The sequence below is a fragment of the Melitaea cinxia genome, chromosome 25 (genome assembly GCF_905220565.1).
Source record: "Melitaea cinxia chromosome 25, ilMelCinx1.1, whole genome shotgun sequence".
NCBI lineage: Eukaryota > Metazoa > Arthropoda > Insecta > Lepidoptera > Nymphalidae > Melitaea > Melitaea cinxia.
In genome coordinates this window covers 11849191-11871413 of record NC_059418.1, presented here as the reverse complement: position 1 = coordinate 11871413, position 22223 = coordinate 11849191, and the positions used below count along the sequence as shown (strand labels likewise).

The 22223-nt window shown below is 37.8% G+C and overlaps 2 protein-coding genes across 2 annotated transcripts; both read right to left on the bottom strand.

Moving 5' to 3' along the window:
- Positions 1–5115: 5115 nt before the first annotated feature.
- LOC123665946 (cyclin-dependent kinase 11B-like) lies at positions 5116–8436 on the bottom strand. Its single transcript, XM_045600171.1, has 3 exons — positions 7844–8436; positions 6605–6739; positions 5116–5498 (listed from the first exon to the last, which is right to left on the bottom strand). Exons 1-3 carry the CDS (start codon positions 8226–8228, stop codon positions 5464–5466), a joined length of 555 nt encoding a protein of 184 aa, XP_045456127.1. The 5' UTR covers positions 8229–8436; the 3' UTR covers positions 5116–5463.
- Positions 8437–17685: 9249 nt separating this feature from the next.
- Positions 17686–20991, bottom strand: LOC123666126 (zinc finger protein 423-like). Its single transcript, XM_045600333.1, has 3 exons — positions 20877–20991; positions 19832–20155; positions 17686–19109 (listed from the first exon to the last, which is right to left on the bottom strand). The coding sequence occupies exons 1-3, from the start codon at positions 20989–20991 to the stop codon at positions 17686–17688; spliced, it is 1863 nt and encodes a 620-aa protein (XP_045456289.1).
- Between the last annotated feature and the right edge of the window lie 1232 nt (positions 20992–22223).

Here is a 22223-nt window from a genome sequence, read left to right as displayed (position 1 = left end):
GGTACACCCAGTAAAAAGTTATGCGGTTTTCGAGTTTCCCTCGATTTCTCTGGGATCCCATCATCAGATCCTGGTTTCCTTGTTATGGTACCACACCAAAGATATTTCTTTTCCAACAAATAAAGAATTATCAAAATTGGTTCATAAATGACGGAGTTATCCCCGAACATACATTATATATATATATATATACACACACACGGTTGTATTGAGTAACCTCCTCCTTTTTTGAAGTCGGTTAAAAAATGCAAATTTGAATTTGGCTGTTTTTTTAAAATTACTTTTCATATATACATCGATTCGATTCGAAATCGATAAATAGCGTGTGGCTTCCTTGCGTGCGACACAGTTTCAAAACCGTAGGTTAGCTGCGCCGTAGTCGTCCAGTCGTGACAATGACGTCATGGCGATAGAAAAGAGTGTTGTGCTTTACTACGATTATTTTTGTAATGTTTGTTTTTTATTTATTTATGTTATTGTAAGTATATATAACGAGTGCAAGATATTCAGTTGTAGATTATTTAGGACATAATGTCGTAGTACCAAAGCGTTGGTTTATATTTATTATTTTTTTGGTTCATCTTTATCTCTTGCATCGGTGTGTTTCGACTCCTTGACCTTTAATAAAAACTATAAAAATATTAACTAAATTATATGTAATTATGTATGTATTTATGCATGTAGGTATGTATGTGGGTATATTTTGTGGGTTTCTGACGACGAGTTGGCGCAGCGGTCACAGTACTGACTGTTGCGCTGGCGGTCGCGGGTTCGATCCCCGCTCACGACAGACATGTGTATTGGCCATATTGAAGTTTGTCATGGTCTGGGCGTTTGTGCGGTCCTTATAGGTCTCCCCACCGTGCCTCGGGGAGCACGTTAAACCGTCAGTCCCGGTTGTTATCATCTACGCCTGATAGCGATCGTTACTCGTAGTAGGAAATATAATTATGTTACGTTACGTTATTAGTTGAAAGTAAGTATACTTCATTTCTTCTAACGCTACACAAACTTACTGAGCAATTTTTCACCTGCGGAACTTTGCATTCAAAACAGTACAAACTGACCGAAAAAGTAACCTCGTTTTACAATCTTATTGTTACAGTCGAAATGCTCGGTTATGCGTACAATGTAGAGTTTGAGGACAGCAAAATTGCTTGGTAACTTTGTGCAGCTCTGAAAAAACGATATGTTGAAAAATAATCGACTTTTATCCGTCAGGATTACCTACTTTACAGAATGTTCGGGTAGGAAAATGTTGTTTTAAAAATATACCTATTTGTTATAACGTAACGTAGTAACGAAAATAATCTTCCATTAGTAGGTAGGTACTTATGTATGGGTCACGCGGCGAAAATAAACTAAAACTAAGTAGGTAACTTTCTTGAGACTTTCGTCCCACAACCTACAATTTTGTGTCGTCAATTGTAATTATTTTAAGTTTGATCATACTGTCTCTTAGAATACCTATGAATCAAGGTCAAATACAGTAGATATACCAAGCCGAAAGTACGACGGTATACACATACCTTTTTTGATTCTCTGGCATAATTGGTTTGATAATTGTCAATATTTTTTTTCAATGTTTTTAATGTTGTACTTTCATCGAAACTTTTAAATCTTAATATATATAAATCTCGTGTCACAATGTTTGTCCTCAATGGACTCCTAAACCCCTTAACCGAATATAATAAAATTCGCACACCATGTGCAGTTCGATCCAACTTGAGAGATAGGATAGTTTAAATCTCAAATAATAGTCGCAATTTTAATTTATTGCTAATTATTTGTCTGTTATTATTTGACAGTCTCAATTATCTGTTAACTCCAAATGATTCTAACAGATGTCGATACCTTTCAACTGGGTTGAGTAAGTAATAAATAGATGGCGCTGCTATGGTAAATCTACGAACGTGTCATTTAAGCTACATTTTAACAGCATAATTACCACGTGTTGTTGACGCTATAAAATTAATTAAATTTATTTTGTAGTGAACTAAATACCGTATAATTCAGCTAATTATTTGTCTGTTATTATTTGACAGTCACAATTAAACTTTAAAACTTTAGCCACAGCAACGCGTGGCCGGGTCAGCTAGTATAATATAAATATCTACGACACCCACAAACGGTCGTCTGTTCCTAAAGTAAGCAACCTAATACTTGTGTTATAGATAACAGACGACTGGTATAGCTAAATATTTTTTATTCGATAAACATACATATGAATACTACATATATAAATAAATGTGCGGCTGTGTGGCTACGGCACTAAAGAATTTAGCCACCTCCTCTCTTCCCGTGGGTGCCGTAAGAGGCGACTAAGGGATAACAAGGTTCCACAACCATCTTGGAACTTAAGAAGCCGACCGATGGCGGGGTAACCGTTCGACTGCTGGCTTTAAAATACACAGGCCGAAGACGGGCAGCAGCGTCTTCGGTGCGACAAAGCCAATACTGCGGTCACCAACCCGCCTGCCCAGCGTGGTGACAATGGGCAAAACACATGAGTCCACGTTATTTTTGGCGTAAACTTGTGGAGGCCTATGTCCAGCAGTGGACTGTATAGGCTGTAATGATGATGAAATAAATATATATTACACTCAGACTCGGGGTGGGAATCGAACCCACAACCCTCAAAGCAGAAAGCAGGGAGCAGCAGCAACTGCGTCAACAGGCTAGTCAACGCCAAACGGCTGAATGAACTCAGAAGAACTGAATATCCCTCATTTCGCACAGTTTTATTCTTGTTGTTTTTACTGTTTTTATCCCATAGATATGGCATATCTGTATATAGTTCTAAAACATTAAGCATAACTGGTTTTTCTTTACTCATTTTGCTATTTGCACTCTCACGGAAATTCACGGAATACTCTGACACATCCTTACGAACGGAGAACAATGCGGCGACTGATTGACTGAATTCTGTAATTTTCGATTACACTTTGCCTTAATTCAGGCTTCAGAATGATTCAGTCGGTCAGAAACCATCGTTGCTTCTGAATTCGGAACACTAACTAAGTGAATGCGATTACATTTGCCTGAATTCAGTAGATTTTGAATTCAGGTGACTGAATTTAGGAAAGTGTTATAAGCGCTTTACTCTGAAGCTGAACACGTGTTTGCAAAATATTTGTTCATTTTTATGAATTCTTTAGATTTAACAATATTTTGAATAAAAGTCGATTTTTTACTAATGGTATGTAGTAAAACATAGTCATGGTTTTCTTATGCTAGACTAATTCATTGTTTCAGGAAAGCGTAAATACTCGTAATATAAAACAGTAATGCTTAGGTTTTCATGTTATTACAATAAGTGAATTATATTCTACGTACTTAAACAATTATAATTTCCCGTGTTACGTCTAATAACATTTTCGTAAAATTACAGATTTACAATTAAATAACGCAGAGGAGAGACAATATTGTAACATTTATTTCATTTTCTAACTTATATTTCGTTTATCGATGTAATTGCTATTATATTTTGCAAGGCGTTGTCGCTATTAGCGCGTATCCTCGTGTATTCTCGCGTGTTTCTTGTGACGTAGGGTTGTGCGTAAGCAACCATAGGCCCGCAGAGTAGGGTAGGCTCAACGGTATTTAAGCGCTGGTGGTGTGTGGCTCCATCCTTTTCCTTCGTCTTCAGCCTCGACCAGGTTCACGGTGCGATTTCGTTGGGTGAGTTGTTGTATTATTAACTTGCTCATATTTAATTGTAATTAATAACTTGCTTTTATTTAATTGTGATTATGTGTGTTTGATTAATTTTAATTAAATTATGTAAAATGTTAGGATGTGCTTGTCTTGTGTGGGCCATTTTCATGTCAACCCAGAGACGTTGGGGGTTGACTACGGTAGGGCTCACCTTCAGGTGTAACCTTCTAGGGTCCTTGGCGTGGCGGTCAAGGGCGGTACTGTTGATGCCTGTTAATACCACGTGGCAAGACAATGTGGGTTACCCGCTGGGATCCCAACAATACAGATTTACGGTGTAATTCGTACTGTTACCACAGTACTTATTATTAGAAACCTACCCTCTGGCATGAAGATAATATTTTTAACTCCGACGTGATAATTCTCCTGCCTGCGGTTGTCATCGCGGGGGTGGACGGTGCTGTGGAATTGAGTGGTCGACGAAACTCCCAGAGTCGGAGTGGGATCATCCGGTGGTGCTACGGCGGGGCCACGTGTTCACGGAATCCAGTTGACGATAAACCCGGCTGGGGCAGTACCCCGCCCTTACAGAAGATCACAGCTAAATAATACGGTTTTCAAGGAGTTTTGTTTTCCTGTTGTGTTCCTGTTGGTGAGTGAGGTGACCAGAGCTCCCGGGGGATTGGGGGTAGGGTCGTCAACATGAGATGCTTCTAGTGCTGCAGACGTCTATAAGCTACGGTAATCGCTTACCATTAGGTGGGTCATATGCTTGTTTGCTGACCTAATTATATATTTAATTAATTCCACCACAAATTTTTTTTTGATAAATTATTTTTTTTTTATTATACAACATTAAAAAATACATATGTACAACCTTAAATTTTAACTCTTTACGATCAACCCCTATTTTTAAATAGCGTTTAGCGGCAAAACAACGTTTGCCGAGTCAGCTGGTATATCTATATATTAATACGTGAAGCAAAAACTTTGTACACCTTTTTACGAAATTTGCGCAAACGAAGGAATATGAAATTTCGTACACTCAAAGTTTATATCAATGTTCCCCTTGTGGGCGCTGCAGTACTAAGAGGGTAAGAGACCTAGAAAAAAAAATGGCGGCGTTGTGTAGTAGCTTGGGGGCGATTCGTAATTTAATACATAAGGACTCGACTACAACTTGTGAACATCAACTAATATTCATTAAAAGATTGCTCAAAGGGGGCATTATAAAATAATTTATTCTCTTAGTGGGCATTAGACATAATAAGTTTGGGAACCTCTGGTTTATATAGAGAAGGCGTGCAGAATGCTAATTTTTTTTTTATTTTGCATCAAAATACATTAAATCGATAAAATATACATTACATACACTACCGTGTACTTGACACACACACTCATATACACTCTTAAGTTTAATGTTCAAACTTATATTTTAAATTAATTAGGGGCGACCACTTATAACTCTTGTTTTAGGACAATTTGGGTTATTTTCGGCGATAGGGGTTCTATCTTGATCTGCTTGTCCAAATCGACGGATTTCGAACAAGTTTCAGAATCAATCTCGGTACTCGGTGTGTTATTTTCGGCGATAGGGGTTCTATCTTGATCTGCTTGTCCAAATTGCCGGATTTCGAATAAGTCTTAATCACGTGTAGGAATACTTCTTGTGTTGTTTTCGATGAGTACTATCTTTGTTCCTTCCGGCGGGTACAGGTAACGAATGAGCCGTCATTTTGTGGGGGTCCAGGGTATTCTCGTGCTCGTACGTTTCATAACCGTTTTTGTCGAAATCATTAGTTCAGCCTATTGCGGTCCTCTGCTGGACATGGCATTGATATGTGAAAATTAATTATAATGTATTAGTTAATGTAAAAAGACTTAGATCAAAATTAAAAATATTACTATATTGAGATGAGGTTATAAATGGCTGGACCGAATTTTATGAAATTTTGGGTGCATATCGGGTACGTCTGAGAATCGGCCAACATCTATTTTTCATACCCTTAAGTTATGGGGGGGGTTAAGGGAGTTAATAAAATATATGGTAAAACAACGTTTGCGGGGTCAGCTAGTAAATGTCTAAAATCTATTTACTCATACAGGCATAAGAGATCTCGAATACTCTCATAACTCGGTATGAGAATTTGGTCTGCATTTGTCCATGTTTTATGAGTTTTTTCCATAGGGTAAGAAAAGATTACTGATGACGCGTTGGCGCAACGGTCACAGCACTGGTTTGTGGCTGTTGCGCTGGCGATTGCGGGTTCGATCCCTGCACATGATATACATTTGTATTGGACATACATGTTTGCCGTGGTCTGGGTGTTTGTGCAGTCCTTGTGGGACTCCCCACCGTGCCTCGGAAAGCACGTTAACCCGTCGAAAGAGGCCTATGCTCAGCAGTGGTATATTACTGGCTGAAGCGAAACAAAGATTATCATCATTATCATCATCATTACAGCCTATACAGCCCACTGCTGGACATAGGCCTCCACAAGTTTACGCCAAAAATAACGTGAACTCATGTGTTTTGCCCATAGTCATTACGCTGGGCAGGCGGGTTGGTGACCGCAGGGCTGGCTTTGTCGCACCGAAGACGCTGCTGCCCGTCTTCGGCCTGTGTATTTCAAAGCCAGCAGTTGGATGGTTATCCCGCCACCGGTCGGCTTCTTAAGTTCCAAGGTGGTTGTGGAACCTTGTTATCCCTTAGTCACCTCTTACGACACCCACGGGAAGAGAGGGGGTGGCTAAATTCTTTAGTGCCGTAGCCACACAGCACTATTATAAATTACAAATATATGTACGTTATCACATAACCTCATTCATGTTTCACCAGACATCAGTGTCGTCGGCATTATCAGCAGTGTCACATTCAACTAATGTGAATCATTCTGTTATCGCTACCAAGGCATATTAGTAAAGTACAATATTATACAAATATCACCTTCGTGCTCATAGTCGATCGCTTCAATCTTGATACACGTTATATCCGGAAATATAGTCTTGATCCTCGGATTGTCCAGCACGTCGTGTTCCTCTATGTCTATGTCGTCAGCTATTTTATAGCCTGAGTCTAAACCTGTGGAAATATAGGCAATTATATATTAACTGTTTACTCGCAAACAAAAAAAATGACTGATTAACTTGTTAAAAGTACTCGACAGGTAAATAAATAAACAGCCCCCAGTAAGATTATCTCCTGTGTCAGGGGTTCGGAAACAATACACAAGCACAAACGTACGGGCCACAGCAAACATGTGTATGGCTAATACAAACGTTTGCCGTTAGTAACCATTGTGCCAAAGGGTCGCATCAATCAATCTAAAATGGGGCACTTCATAATCACCAGCTTTCGATTAAAAAAAGAATCACCAACTCCACCCGATGGTAAGCGATTACCATAGCCTAAAGACGCCTGCAACACCAGAAGCATGGCAAGCGCATTTCCAACCCTGTTCAGAACCTCTCTACCTTATTCACCACAGAACACAATACTGCTTGAAAGCATTAGATCTTTATTATTATTTGTACATTTTTTAGGAGTGTCACCGTCTTGAAGTAAATGTTCAAGTAACAAGTGACAAAAAAGGAACAATCAGTTTGTAGGTTTAATTTGAAAGCAATTACTATGTTGATCTCTACTTCTCCTAGCTAGGTAGCTGAGCTATCTGTATTAAGGAGGAACATTAACCTACTAATATAAATTTTAAATAATGAATTTATTGCAACGCAGTATGTAAGCTCTTGTGTCAGTTATGGTAATAAAGGATATCCATCTCGATAGCTATATATATATCATCATCATTTCAGCCTATCACAGTCCATTGCTGGACATAGGCCTCCACAAGTTCATACCAAAAATGACGTGAACTCAAGTGTTTTGCCCATAGTCACCACGCTGGGCAGGCGAGTTGGTGACCGCAGGACTGGCTTTGTCACAGCGAAGACGCTGCTGCCCGTCTTAGGTCTGTGTATTTCAAAGCCAGCAATTAGATGGCTATCCCGCCATCGGTCGGTTTTTTAAGTTCCAAGGTGGAACTGTGTTATCCCTTAGTCGCCTCATACGACACCCACGGGAAGAGGGGGTGGCTATATTCTTTACTACCGTAGCCACACGGCATATATATATATATATATGTAGGAAGCGGTGTCAGTACAACTTTTCCTGATGCACAACACATACCGTTTGTTTCATTACGAGGTTTTAACGCTTGACGTATTTTATCCTTTTCACCAATTGTAATTTCAGCATGTGCAGAGTAATTAACGTCATGTGTACATTCGGATTCTCGAAGTCTTAATGCACGGCTGGCCTTTTGTCGCTCTCTGTCACGTTCTCTAAATGTTGCTTTGTGGCGTTCTCGCGCCAATCTCGTCCTCAATATATTTCGTCGTAGACGTTCATCACGCTGTTCCCGAGACTCGTGTCTGCGAATCTCTGCTGTTCTGATTCGTTGGGCTGCGTTTCTCGCTGCAATTTGTTCTTGCGATTCATTTGCTCTATTAGCACGCATACGTCTTGCATTTTTACTATACTTGTTGTTGAGGTTAGACTTTTTCCGAGGCATTATACTGAAATTCGTCCATTTCCTATTGTTTTAATATTGGTGTAAACAAAAATTTTACATTACGTTGTTTACGATCTATTTGTAGAGTTAATCTAGAAATATTAATGTTTATGATAACAAATTTATATAATCAACATATTAACTGTTGTTTAAGTATAAAAACGCTCGAAAAACATTGTATATATAATGTACTCTGTGATAATCGTTTTAAGAGTTCAGTTCAGTTCTTTGCTCAATGGCTTTTAGTTGTGTCAGTTTGACACATATCATTTCGCCAATGTCACGTGGGATGGAGAACACACGACGGAGATTGTTATTATTTCGGTGGATTTGAGAATACAATTTAGTTAAATTTTGAAAATACACGAAAATAGTATGTATTTATTCACAATACTCTCAAAATGTACAAAAATATAAAAATATTTATAAGTAATAACATTGTACTATATATATATATATATATATATATATATATATATATATATATATATATATATATATATATATATATATATATATATATACATTGTAATATTTACAATTTAATTTTATTATATTTAATATATTTACATAAAAAGGAACACAGAGGACTAAACACAAACATTAATAAAGATTCAACATTTATAGGGCGGGGAACTTCTGGAGGGAGTACGTCATACAACGGATGAAGGAGTTTGGGGCAATTAAACAGGATATGGGATGGGGATCCTTCATCTAAACCGCATTCACAGAGTGAATGGTCCCGTACTCTAATTTTTGCGAGATGTCTAGGTGTGCACGCGTGACCTAAACGCAACCTGCAAATGGTCGAAGTGACCCAGCGATCGGCGTGTCTAAAACGGAAAAACCATGGTCGTCTAGGGATTTCTGGTTGCAGGCTCGCATAGTATGTACCTTTTACCATTTTGGATGATATCCAAGATGATGTCCACGAATTGGCCAACCGAGTATTCGCTGCAACACCAAGATCATAACAGGAATTTTTATAGTGAGCATGGGAGCCGATTTGGATGGCAGATTTGGCACATGAATCCGCAGTCTCGTTGCCGGGAATATCAGAGTGACTGGGAATCCAAACAAGAGAGATCTGCAATCCTTTCTGATGACATAAAAACAAAACTTCCCTGATCTTTAAAATAATGAAAAATCTTTTTCTGCTACGAAACGGGTTTTCCTTAATTGCTAATAGGCAACTTAAGGAGTCAGTCAAAATTACGGTTTGTCTTAAATCATGGGAGTGGGCATATAAAATAGCTTCCAAAATAGCGACTGCTTCACCGGTGAAGACCGATGATTCAGGCGGGCACTTAAACTGTAAAATAATTTTGAATTTTGGGATCCAGCAGGCTGCACCAACGCAACTATCTGCTGACAGTTTAGACGCATCGGTATAAATAAGTAGATGATCGGGCCAATTTTGATGAACTACATAATTAAAGAGAGACTTAGTGTTCGGGGAACCTTTGATAAGACCAAGGTTCGTAACAATGACAGGACGATATACAAGGGCGTTATAGGGAATAGAAAAAAGAGGATTTATAGGCAGTTGAATATATGGATTTGGTAATTTAGTAAAGTACAGGAAGCTGTTCAAAAGACATGATTCGGGTTTGTTGGGATTGTGAATTTGTGATAGTTCGCTTAAACGACTCCAAAGAGGATGTGAAGATAGCTGTAACATTTTGCTGACAAACCGATCACAAAGGAATTGTCTCCTTATTTGCAACGGAGGGTCAACGCATTCAACCTGCAGAGCATTCGTAGGTGTAGATGTCATAGCACCCAGAATGATTCTAAGGCATTTGTATTGTATTTTATTTAGTTTTTCTGAAGCTGATTTAATAATAGGGTCTAAAACGAATAAACCATAGTCCATGTGGCTACGAACTATGGCATTGTAGAGGAGTTTTTGAGAATATGGGTGCGCTCCCCACCAAACGCCTGAAACTGCCCGAAGGGCATTGATACCTTTTTCACATTTTTTAAGAATATGCTCTGTATGAGAAAGTCCATTTAGTCGTTTATCGAGAATAACTCCCAGAAATTTAGCCTTATCTACGAGGTCAATGCGCTGACCTCCATAACGAAAATCGAAGACAGGGACGATTCTTTTTCTAGAAAAAGCAACTGCCTGGCTTTTGGTTATCGATAAAGATAAGCCATGGTCAGACAGCCACTGGCCTAGATAATGCAAAGCAGAGTTAACCCTAAATGTGATATCATCGACTGAATTTGATCGATAATATATGGCAATGTCATCAGCGTATTGTAAAATGTTGCAAAAATTGTTGACAGATAATTCGAGATCAGAGGTGTAGATGCTATAAAGTAAAGGACTAAGGACGGAGCCTTGAGGGAGACCTTTCCAGACAAGTCTGGGGGGAAGAGAGACGTTTTGGAATCTTACAGATATTGATCTGCAGAAAAGTAAATTACATATGAAATGTATCATCCTCGGTGGAATACCCAGCTGATGCAGTTTTTGCCTGAGTACCGCGAGAAGAACATTGTCATATGCAGAATTTATGTCTAGGAATACACCCACAAGGTACTCTCCTTTTGCAAAGGCTATTCGAATATCTGTGGTGAGAATGCTGAGACTATCTATTGTGCTCAATCCCTTTCGAAAGCCAAATTGAGAGGGAGAGAGAATATTTCTGCTTTCCATTACCCATTCCAAACGGTTCTTCAACAGATGCTCCGTAATTTTCGCTAAAGTAGATGAAAGGGCGATGGGTCTGTAGGAATTTGAATCTGATGGATTTTTGCCTGGTTTTAAAATTGGTAAAACTATTTGTGTTTTCCAAGAGTCTGGAAGAACGCCTGTTGTATAAAATCCATTAATTATGTTTAAAAATATAACCTGAGATTTATGATTTAAGTTTTTTATAAAAGAGTATGGAATGCCATCTTCTCCAGGTGAAGAGTCTGTAAGCCCAGACAAAGCACACTGGAGCTCAGAGAAGGAAAATGGAGCATCCATTTCGTCTGAGATAAGTTTTGGAAGTGAAGGAAGAAAGTTGTTCTGGTGAGGAACAAAGGGAGGAGCAAGTTTGTCAGCAAAATTGTTAAGCCATTCTGATGGATCATTAGAAGAATTATTACTTGAAATGAGGGAACGACGAAATTTTTTAAGTTTTGTCCAAACTACTGAAGAAGGAGATCGCGGAGAAAGTGATTCACAAAAATCAACCCAGCAGCATTTTTTCTTTTTCGACACTAATCTTTTCAATTTTGCGTCTAACCGTTTATAAAGTAAAAAATTAGAAGGGGACATAGACACAGAGTACATAGACTCTGCCTCTGTTCTTTGTTTAGATACACGAGTGCATTCCTCATCCCACCAGGGAGTGGAAAGCACCTGTTTTTTGGGAAAATGTTTTTTGGGAAAATGAAAATCGGCGGCAGTTGTAAGAGCATTGACAAATGATTCGTAACAGAGAATGATATTTTCACCACCTATAAAACCTGGGATAGTGTCCAATATGTCATCAACAGAACTGGCAAAGTCAGACCAATTTACATTTTTGAGGGAATATTTTAATAGGGGATTAGGATTTGAGATAATAGAAGAAGTGGAACTTTGATTAAGAGATAAGACGATAGGAAAGTGGTCACTACCAAAAGTGGAAGAAAGGATATTCCATGAAAGTTGTGAAGCAAGAGAGGGAGATGATAAGGACAAATCTACCGCAGACCCGGGGTTTTGCGAAGGGAAAACCCTACGAGTAGGCGAACCATCATTAAGGATGCAAAGATTGACATCATCAACAATGTCCACCAATAAGTGGGCATATCTATCACAGGTATGACAGCCCCATGCAGTGTGATGAGCGTTAAAGTCACCCATTATAAGGACAGGAGGAGGTAGTATAGAAAAGACAGAGTGAAGATCTGGAAAAAGGGAAGAAGAAGGATGAGGTATATATATAGAAAGGATAGAAATGTTTAAGGATCTCACAGCAACAGCACTAAAGTGCTGGCTGGGAGGGAGGGGGATTTGAGAAAATGGGATAAAATGGCGGATAAAAAGGGCACAACCTGCATATCCATCACTTCTGTCATCCCTCAAACAGGAGAAACCTGGGACCCGAAACCGAGAACCAGGAACTAACCATGTTTCAGAGATGGCAATAATGGACGGACTATGCTGATTGATGAGGGAAATGAGTTCATGTTTTTTAGGACGAATGCTCTGGCAGTTCCACTGAAGGAAGCTGGTCGGGAACATTATTAGCAAGATTAGCTAGTTTGGAAAGGTTAAGGGCAACGTTGGACGGTAGGGGAACATCACTGCATGAAACAACCATACTAAGGATGAGTTCAGTAAGCATTTCTAAAAGGTTTGAGGAGTTTCTAAAGGAAGGAGTGTTATTGTTTTCATTAATAGCGCAACCGTTAGGAGTGGTGGAAGGACAGCTGCCAATAATGGCTTGGTGGGCTTGTCTATCGTACCCTTTCCCAAGCGCGGAAGAGGGGCGAGCAGAACGGACTACGGTTTTGCGGTAGGAGGAGATGGAATTGTTTGAGGAAGGGCTGGCATTGTGGGGGTTTAGAGAAATATGTAAGGATGGGGAGGATACTTCTTTAGTAATCTCCGCGTAGGATCTACGAACAGGAGGAAATTTAGTGGATGCTTCGAAATATGAACTATTACTAGCGGCCATTTCTAATTTAATCGAGTGTTGTCGCGAATACTCAGGGCAACCTTTGTCTGTAGCGAAATGCGTTCCTGAGCAATGAACACAAGAAGCATTGTCCTTAGTGACATCACATGAATCTCCACCATGTTGCTGTGAACATTTGTAGCACCTCGGTTTCGATCTGCATTGATTTTTAACATGCCCGTACCGGCAGCAACTGAGACACATGATAGTAGGAAGGTTGTAGGTTTCTACAGGAAGGGCAGTGTGATAAGAGAAAATTTTAGTGGGCAATATTTGTCCCCTAAAGGTCAAAACTATGGATTGGGTAGGAACCCAGGTGATGACTCCCTCATTGAGAACTTTACGATTCATACGTCTCGCTTTCACAACTTCACCGCATCCAGCCGGAAGTTCTAATGAGTCGACGAATTCCTCCATCGACCAGTCCACGGGAACTCCTTTAACTAAACCCATTCGAGATATATTATATGTCGGGATAAAGGCATTATATTTGCAGAGGCCTAAAATGGGGTTATTTAAAAATGAATTAGCTGCATCAGCGGAATCAAATTGAACCGAGATTTTATTTCTACCTAGATTTTTCACTCCGTCTTTTACGACGGAGCTGATTTTATGTTTATGTAAAAATTGCCCAAACTGTATCGCACGGAGAGTAGTACCTGAGGAGGGCTCAGTTACTTCCCGCGACACCTGAACGATGAAGGGGCCTTTATCATCACCTGAGTATTTTTTAGGACCTTCAGAGAAAGATGGGTGTACGTAAATGGATTGGATGGACGGATTTGCAGTGGCCGGGTTGACAATTATTTTCTTAGATGCTATATCAGTTAAAATATGTTCATTCGGTCGTTTACGAGATTCGGAAGATGAATTAAATAAAGAGGGATCAGGGATATTGTTAAAAATCCCAGGATCGGGGGGATCAGGAGGTCGATCGACCTCCATATTGAATTAAAAAACTTATTTCTAAACCAAAATAAATTTAAGTATACTAAAAATAATAAATAACTAACTACAAATACTTACAACAACCAGTAATGAGAGTAAAATACAATGATTATAAAAAACAGACTATTTTTACAGTAAATTAACGAAAGAAATGAAAATAAAACACCAAAATCTCTCTAATACGTGTGTTAGCCAAAACCACTAAGGCGCGAAAAAAAACTCGTTTTAAGAGAAAACCAGAAAAAATAATTTGTTTTGACTTGTGACATACAGTGTGACCAGATTTCATTTAAGGAATCTACTGCTAGTGGAGGTTGAAAACTACTAAATTCTACCAGAAGAGAAGGAGAAAATACTAAAAATCTATTACACTTCTTCGCTGTTGTGTTACGTCGAAGAAGCATAATTGTTCTCTTGATTGTAACGACAAAACAATAAAATAAACAAAAAATACCATAAATTAGATAAATCAATGTTTACTACTTAAAAAAAACGCCTGGACCAATTTTGATGGGACTTTCAATGGCAGATAGCTAATATAAACTAAAATACAATAATAACAATAATAATATAATAATATAATAGCTACTTAAAATTAAAATGTACAGAAATATAGGTATGTTTAAATTGTGATCGAGTTATGGTTATTCTTCTTTATGTTAGGTAACATTGTCATAAAGCGGAGCCCATTAATTTGATTTGAAAGCCCTATTTCTTAATATATTTAATCTATTCTACTTTTTATTGAAATTTTGTATTTCACTCGGAATCGATAACTGTGGGAAGCCCCTATTCCAAAGACAATAATATTCAAACCTTAGTACCTATGAAATACAGCTTAGATTGGCTTGTTTAAAAAGAGACCAGTATAAAATGCCTCTGGGAATTACCTTATATGAACAGTTAAATTTAGGTACAAACAGTGTTACAACCTCAAAACTCGTATAATTTAAGACTCATGTGCTAAAATGGAGTAAATCGGGAAATTATACCCTAAAATCATTTTATTGGTATTTATTCACCAATCAAATCAGGAGTTACACCGATAAATCGGTAACTTTTGCATCACTGGCTCATGGCACGAACGGTTACGAAAAGATTAAAAATTAAAGACAAACCTACCTAATAATTTTTTTCAATACATGTGTGATTCCCCCAACAGTTTTCCCTCTCGAACAATTAATAGTAGAAGGCGATAGTTACAATCCATTCGATGAAAAGAAGAATACATCACATTTTTTTGAGAGGTTTGCCATATGAAGAAAAAAAGTACCACAATAGCTGAAAAATGTGAATTCTACCAAAATATACCAAAACAATTTTACCTACTAGATATTGTTACCGGTACCTCGAAATCTACCAAAAAACTAGAAATCTACTAAATCTGGTCTACTTGATCATATCATCGAGCATAGAGAATTTATCCATGATATGATAAAAAAAAACCTTTGCTATGCAGTGTTTAAAAAATTATCTGTAGCTCTGTAAGACTGGTGTTTGGTGTTACAATTCTCAAACTTTTTTACATTTTTGTTTCCATATTTATTATTAATTATGTTGAGAAATCCTAACATTTTAACTTACTAAATTAAAGAACAATAGATGAAAAAAAATCGACACCTCCGGCGCACAAGGTCGTATACAGAATACAGCAAGTTTAGAGTATGGGCATTTAAAGTTTACTTTTCTCACTACTCGAAAACGAGAAGGAAATTTAAATTTTAATCAAGCTTATAATTAATGGTGCCTTAAGTCATTCTTTAAACAAACACAATTAATAGATAATGAATTGTAATTTAATGAAAAAATACGGAAATTACATACTTATGACTTTATGCGTTCGGATACGAGTGTTATATTATTATGTTACGACGAGTTACGGCGATATGCGTGGAGTAAAGTTTCCTCGCCTTCAAGTTACGCCGGGTGACTACTTTATGCGTGATAAGAAATTTAAATGCCGTCAAGTTGCAAATTGTTAAACGTAATTCTTGGTAGACAAACAATTCAGCTTTGATCACCATAAACAGCAGATGAAAAAAATTAGACATACTTATAAAAAAAAAAAAAAGATTAGTAGCAATAAAAACATATTTTTTTCAAATCAACTTTATTTATAATTTAGTTTGCTATTACCAGTTTTTTCTATCCAATAACTTTTTGAAATTATAAAAATCTGTAACACTCATCTCAATCACATGATATAAGGCGTGTTAACTTTTAACCGTCTTACTAGTGCATACCATTGCTCTGCAGTATATGAGTTTATTTTTTGAATTTCGTTCTAGCATGAACGGAATCTGTTTCATTTTGAGTATGTCCTCGCTCTATGAACCTATTAGTTATTGTTACACCATATTTTTTTTTTGAAGTATAAGTAGATAATGAAAACACAATACGATTTCGGTTTAGCCCAGCACAATTATCTGACCAAAAAATGAATTCCTTAGCGCCATTTTTTACTTTAGTCTCAATAAAAAGCACACAGCTTGTAACTTCATGGTGCTTCCCATTAATCTTTGGCCACATTTAACAATATGCTTCTTTACTGGCTAGATCGAAAACTGTAAAATTATGGACCGATAGGTTCCTTTTATAATAAAATAAACCTACATTTCCATGAGGACAATTTAGAATTTTTTGAAAATCGAAGCATGCTGTCATTATTTTTGTCTTTTTCATTTAAATTTCTTGTTTTTTTTTTTTTGATATTATATGTTGTTTTTGTTTATTTATTTCTTCTTCTGTCATATTATTTTTATTTGTGTCGTAAGCATGACATTCGTTACAAAGATCCATCTTCGGTTCGTCAAATGAATAATTTAAATTTTGATTTATATTATCCCTATATTGCCGAGCTGTTTTAGCTTTTCTTTTTATATTTTCATCAGTACACCTCTCATTATATGGAGAAAACATCTTTATAAACATGAGTCCGCTATCTAAGTAATGTTTCGTAGACTTTTTGCGCACATAGAGTGATATATATTTTTTTTAATTTTTAGATAAATTATTTATTTTCAATTTTCACGCTTTTACCACCGACCCCTATTTTTAAATAGCGTTTAGCGGCAAGACAACGTTTGACGAGTCAGCTAGTAATAATAATAATATCTTTATTTCACAAACTTAGAACTATATTACAATATGTATGTAATAATGTGGCAACAATCACACAATATAATGAATTATAATACAACAAAATATAACAATATAATATAATGTAATCAAATATTAAAAGTGATAAAATATTATGAATTATAGAAGTATAGTCGTTAACAACAGAACCTTAATAATGTTCAAACTTATAATTTAAATTATGGTTGAATTTCGACCGCTGGGCGGCCACTAGTTATAATTATAACTCTTGTTTTAGGTCAGTTTGGGTTATTTTCGGCGATCCAATTACCACGCACGACCACTCTATGGAACCAGCCTACGGTATTTCCGAACTGATACGACCTAGGGACCTTCAAAAGAACAGCATATTCCTATTTGAAAGTCCGGCAACGCGCCTGCTAATCCTTTGACGTAGCGAGTGTCTGTTGATGTTGTTTTCACTTACCAGGTGAGCCAACTGTACGTTTGCCCTCTCTTCCATACAAAAAAAAGGATAGCGGTTCTATCTTGTAATTTATACGCGGTAGAAGGAGCGAGTGGTATACCAGCAAAATGTCTCTACAATCTTCTGAAAGACCTTGACCTGTCGAGAACTGCAGTTAGTTCCATTTTAGAACGAGTGTCTAAGGCTGCACTAACAGGTTCCGACCAACTTTGGCTAGGCAGGGCGGACAACTCGAGCAGAGAAGGTGAGCGTTCATCATCTCAAAGGGTCCTTAAACCTACACCTGGGTCGCAAGTCTTGGGAACCGCTCTGAGTTCCTCTTGCCACACGATGGACCCGGCATCCGCACGGTGAATCCATGGAATGCTAAGAAGCTTGTCTCCCCCCACTGCTTGTCACGACCGACGGATTTTGAATAAGTTTTAGACTTAGCGTGTCGGGATATTCGGTGTATTTTCTCCGAATGCGCCGAAGGGAAAGTCAAGTTACACGGCTGGCACCTGAATTTTTCTGTGTGAGTTTTGTCTTTGCCGATCTTCTTGTATAGTTCAGAATGCCAATATTGTATATGAATATTGTAACTCTTATAATCCCATAAGATTTCAGGACAGAACAGACACTTGTACGTAGTTTTCACACGCTGAGGTGCCTTATCCACATCGACCCGATGTTGGACGACCATGTGTGACAATAATTTCTTCGTGAACTTGAAACAACAGGAACAAATCGGACAGCAGTACAATAGGCAACCGGAAAGTGACTTCAAATGCAGTTGTAGCGATGTTTTACTCTCAAACTTTAAATCACAAACGTCGCAGCTAAATTTTCTCGTCAAATGCTTGTCAGATTGCTTCAGAACCGATTCTTCTTCTGGAAAAACTTGGTTGCAGTAGGTGTAAAGATTCGATATCTCGGTATTCAAATCTGTTTCATATTTTAATTTTGCTGCTATGGAGCTTATACAGCTTTTCGATGGGAATGTCGAGTTACAGGGCTGGCACTCGAATTTTTCTGTACGAGTTTTGTCTTTGCCGTTCTCCTTGTATAAGTCAGGATGCAAATATTGTATATGAACATTGTAACTCTTATTATTCCTTAAGATTTTAGGACAGAACCGACACTTGTACGTAGTTTTCACACGCTGAGGTGCCTTTTCCACATCGACCTGATGTTGGTCGACCATGTGCGACAGTAATATCTTCGAGAACTTGAAACAACAGGAACAAATTGGACAACAGTACATTAGGACACTAGGAAGCGTTCTCAAATGCCGTTGTAACGATATTTCACTCTCAAACTCTAAATCACAATCGTTACAGCTAAACTTTCTCGTCAAAATCTCGTCAGAATGTTTCTGAAGCGATGTTTTGTCTGGAAGAACTTTGTTGCAGTGGTTGCGAAGATTCGATATCCCCATGTCCGAATCAGGTTCAAATTGCAATCTTGCTGCTATAGAGCTTTTCGTTGTGCTTTTTATTGCTTTATTCCTTCCGACGGCTACGAGAAACGAATGGACCGTCATTTTGTGGGAGTCCAGGGCGTTCTCTGTCGCGAATAATATTTTGCAATCGGAGCAGAAGCACGGGTTATTCTTTAGCGAGTCGCCCCAGTCTTCTAGAACGACGGAACATTCTAGAATTTCCAGGTCCGTTAATTCCTGCTGGCACTTTTCGTAACTCTCTTCAACGGAATCATTGATATCTGAAAATAAATTAAAAATTATTGCTTACTTAAAATGCTCTAATTTATTTTCATCACATCATCATCATCACTTCAGCCCAATACAGTCCACTGCTGGACAGACATTGGTGACTGCAGAACAAAGCGGGTTGGGAATCTTTGGTACCAGCTAAAGTTAATTTGTATTCAAAATTACAACCTGTTTTTAGATTGAACGTGCTAATTAACTTCCTTTGGAGCATGCCCAACATGCCCAATATGCACATGTGTTGGAGGACAACAACAGCCAAAATAGAAAGTTAGCTATTATTAATGGAAGTTTTGGTTAAAACACGATGCCCATAATCAATCAATCAATCAATAAATCAATCAATCACAGCAGCCTTTTGCAGTCCACTACTGGACATAGGCCTCCACAAGATGCCCATAATATTTATACTTAATAAGTAGGTAGTACGATGTTATTGTCACTATCCTTCATACGAGTAGACTGGTAAAGGGTACCTGGCCTATGTCCATCCCCAGACTTCAAACTACTTGCATACCAAATTCCATAAAAATCGATTTAGCCACGAAAAGATAACACAGGTAACATACAGGGCTACTTACTTTCCACCCGACTTCATCTGCAAATCGTTGTTGAGATTGAAGTAACCTAAATTCAGTGTGACAATCAAGTCACATTGAATATACTTATGATTTGGAAATAAAATATATAATCTATTACTTTTCAGTTGCAATACCTGCTTCGCCGGCCGTACTTAGCGTAGAATCGTTACGCCAATCTGAGGAGGATGCACCAACTCTAGCTACACAATCACCACCACCAAAATCACCACTACCACGTACACCTCTAGCGACGGCTACGAGAAGCGAATGGGCCGTCATTTCGTGGGAGTCCAGGGCGTTCTCTGTCGGGAATAATATTTTGCAATCGGAGCAGAAGCACGGGTTATTCTTTAGCGAGTCGCCCCAATCTTCGAGAACGACGGAACATTCTAGAATTTCCGGGTCCGTTAAGTCTTGCTGGTACGTTTCATAACTCTCTTCATCGAAATCATTGTTATCTGAAAATTAATTGAAAATTATTTGTTAGGTAAAATGCTTAATAATGCCACACGACTGAAGTAGAACTTACGGAACACAACTCTCTCTCTTTCTATCTTCACTAACTTATATCTCCCTCTCAACTTCCGTTCGCCTCGCCCGATCACACTTTTCGTAACGCTCTCGTTACGCACTCACCAGCTTACTCTCCAAGTCCAGCGTGCGTTTAGTTTTTTTAGTGCGTCCAGTTTTACTTTAAAAAAATATTGGGAGACGAGATTGCTGTGTCTTTGATCTACACTAATATTATAAAGAGGTAAAGTTTATAACTTTGTTTGTATGTAGGGGGTAATCTTCGCGAATACTGATCCGATCATGAAAATTCTTTCACTAACAGGAAGCTACACTATTCAGGAGTGACATTTGAACAAAAAAATTCAGTAAATAAGAAGAAGATTAAAATATAATATCAAAATGGTAAAATAAACCAGCGCCATCTATCGCTATTAGAAAACAATTTATTAGTCTTTCGACGTTATTAATTTAGTCTTATTTTAGTCTATCGACGACGTTTTCTCGATTTTTGATAGATGGCGTTGGAGCAAGATATTTTTATGTAAGTGCCATAAAATTTGTTCTTTAAAGTATGTTATTTGGTTAATATAATAATTAATATTAATAATAATTAACGCCCAACGAAGTGGGCACGGGTCGCCTAATGGTTTTATATAATAATATTACCTTTGTCCTTATAGTTAATCAATTCCGCCTTGATACACGCTATATCCGGAAATATAGTCTTGATCCTCGGATTGTCCAGCACGTCGTGTTCCTCTATGTCTATGTCGTCAGCCATTTTATAGCCTGAGTCTAAACCTGTGGAAATATAGGCTTTTGTAAATTATTGTTTACTCACAAAAAAAAACTGGACTGAATAAATCGTTAAAAGCACTCGACAGATAAATTAAATAAATAAATGCCTCAACTGCCCCCAGTCGAATTATCTCCTCTGTCAGGGGTTCGGAAACACAATACACAAACACCCAGACAATAGTAAATATCTGTATGTTCAATACAAATGTTTGTCATGTGCGGGGATCGAACCCGCAACCGCCAGCGCAACAGCCACTAGTGTTGTGACCGCTACGTCAACGTGTGATGGAAAGTAATACAGCCATAATGGCGTAATCCACGCGCGGGAAACTGCGAGCGAAATCTGGTCTTAAATAATACGCCTGTTGGATATCGCGGCGAAGCGACGGCAACGCCATCGGTCGGTTGACGGCGGCAACTCGAGGTCGTTTTTCTCATATAATTGAATTTATGATTTGCATAAGTTACTGCACTTTTTAGAAGATTGTTCATTTTAACACAATAAAAAAGTATTTAAGCGATATTATGAGCCAAACTATTATTAATTCTGAATTCTGAAACTATGTGTCGAAAGGTAAGTCAATACACAAACCATGAAATATTCTTTTAAATTCATTTTATGCAATTTTCACTTTTACTAATAATTATAGATCTTTTGTCGTCTGACTATTAAACGTTTTTATTTTTATTATATATTTATTTATATTTCTCATATCAAATGTATATAAAGTTTTTGCAAAGGTCAATCCGGACAGAATTTCAATCCAGATTGAAGAAAATGAACGAAAAATTTTAGTACAATTGGTCATATACACACCATCAAACAGTTCATTCAAAAATACAAAGAGTACAGCAAGCCCATCTCATCATCTGGCCTACATAAACTACTATGGCTGGTCTTAGGACAGAGGATCCAGAATACATATATAAATGTCACCAGAAATGTATAGAGTGAAAGTAAAGGTAGAGTGAAAATTGAGTCTGGGTGATTCTTTTCAGATAAACAGGCAAGGGGAGTCAGGCAATGGGATTCACTCTCACCCAAGCTTTTATCGGTAGTACTAGAACAAATGTCTAGAAAATTGGAATGGGTTCAACTACAACTAAACATAACGGATCACGATTAACCCATCTGCAATTCGCTGATGCCCTTCCAGCTTCCATTTTTCCAAATAATTATAGCTTGGGTATCTTCAAATCAAAAGTGAATAGGCA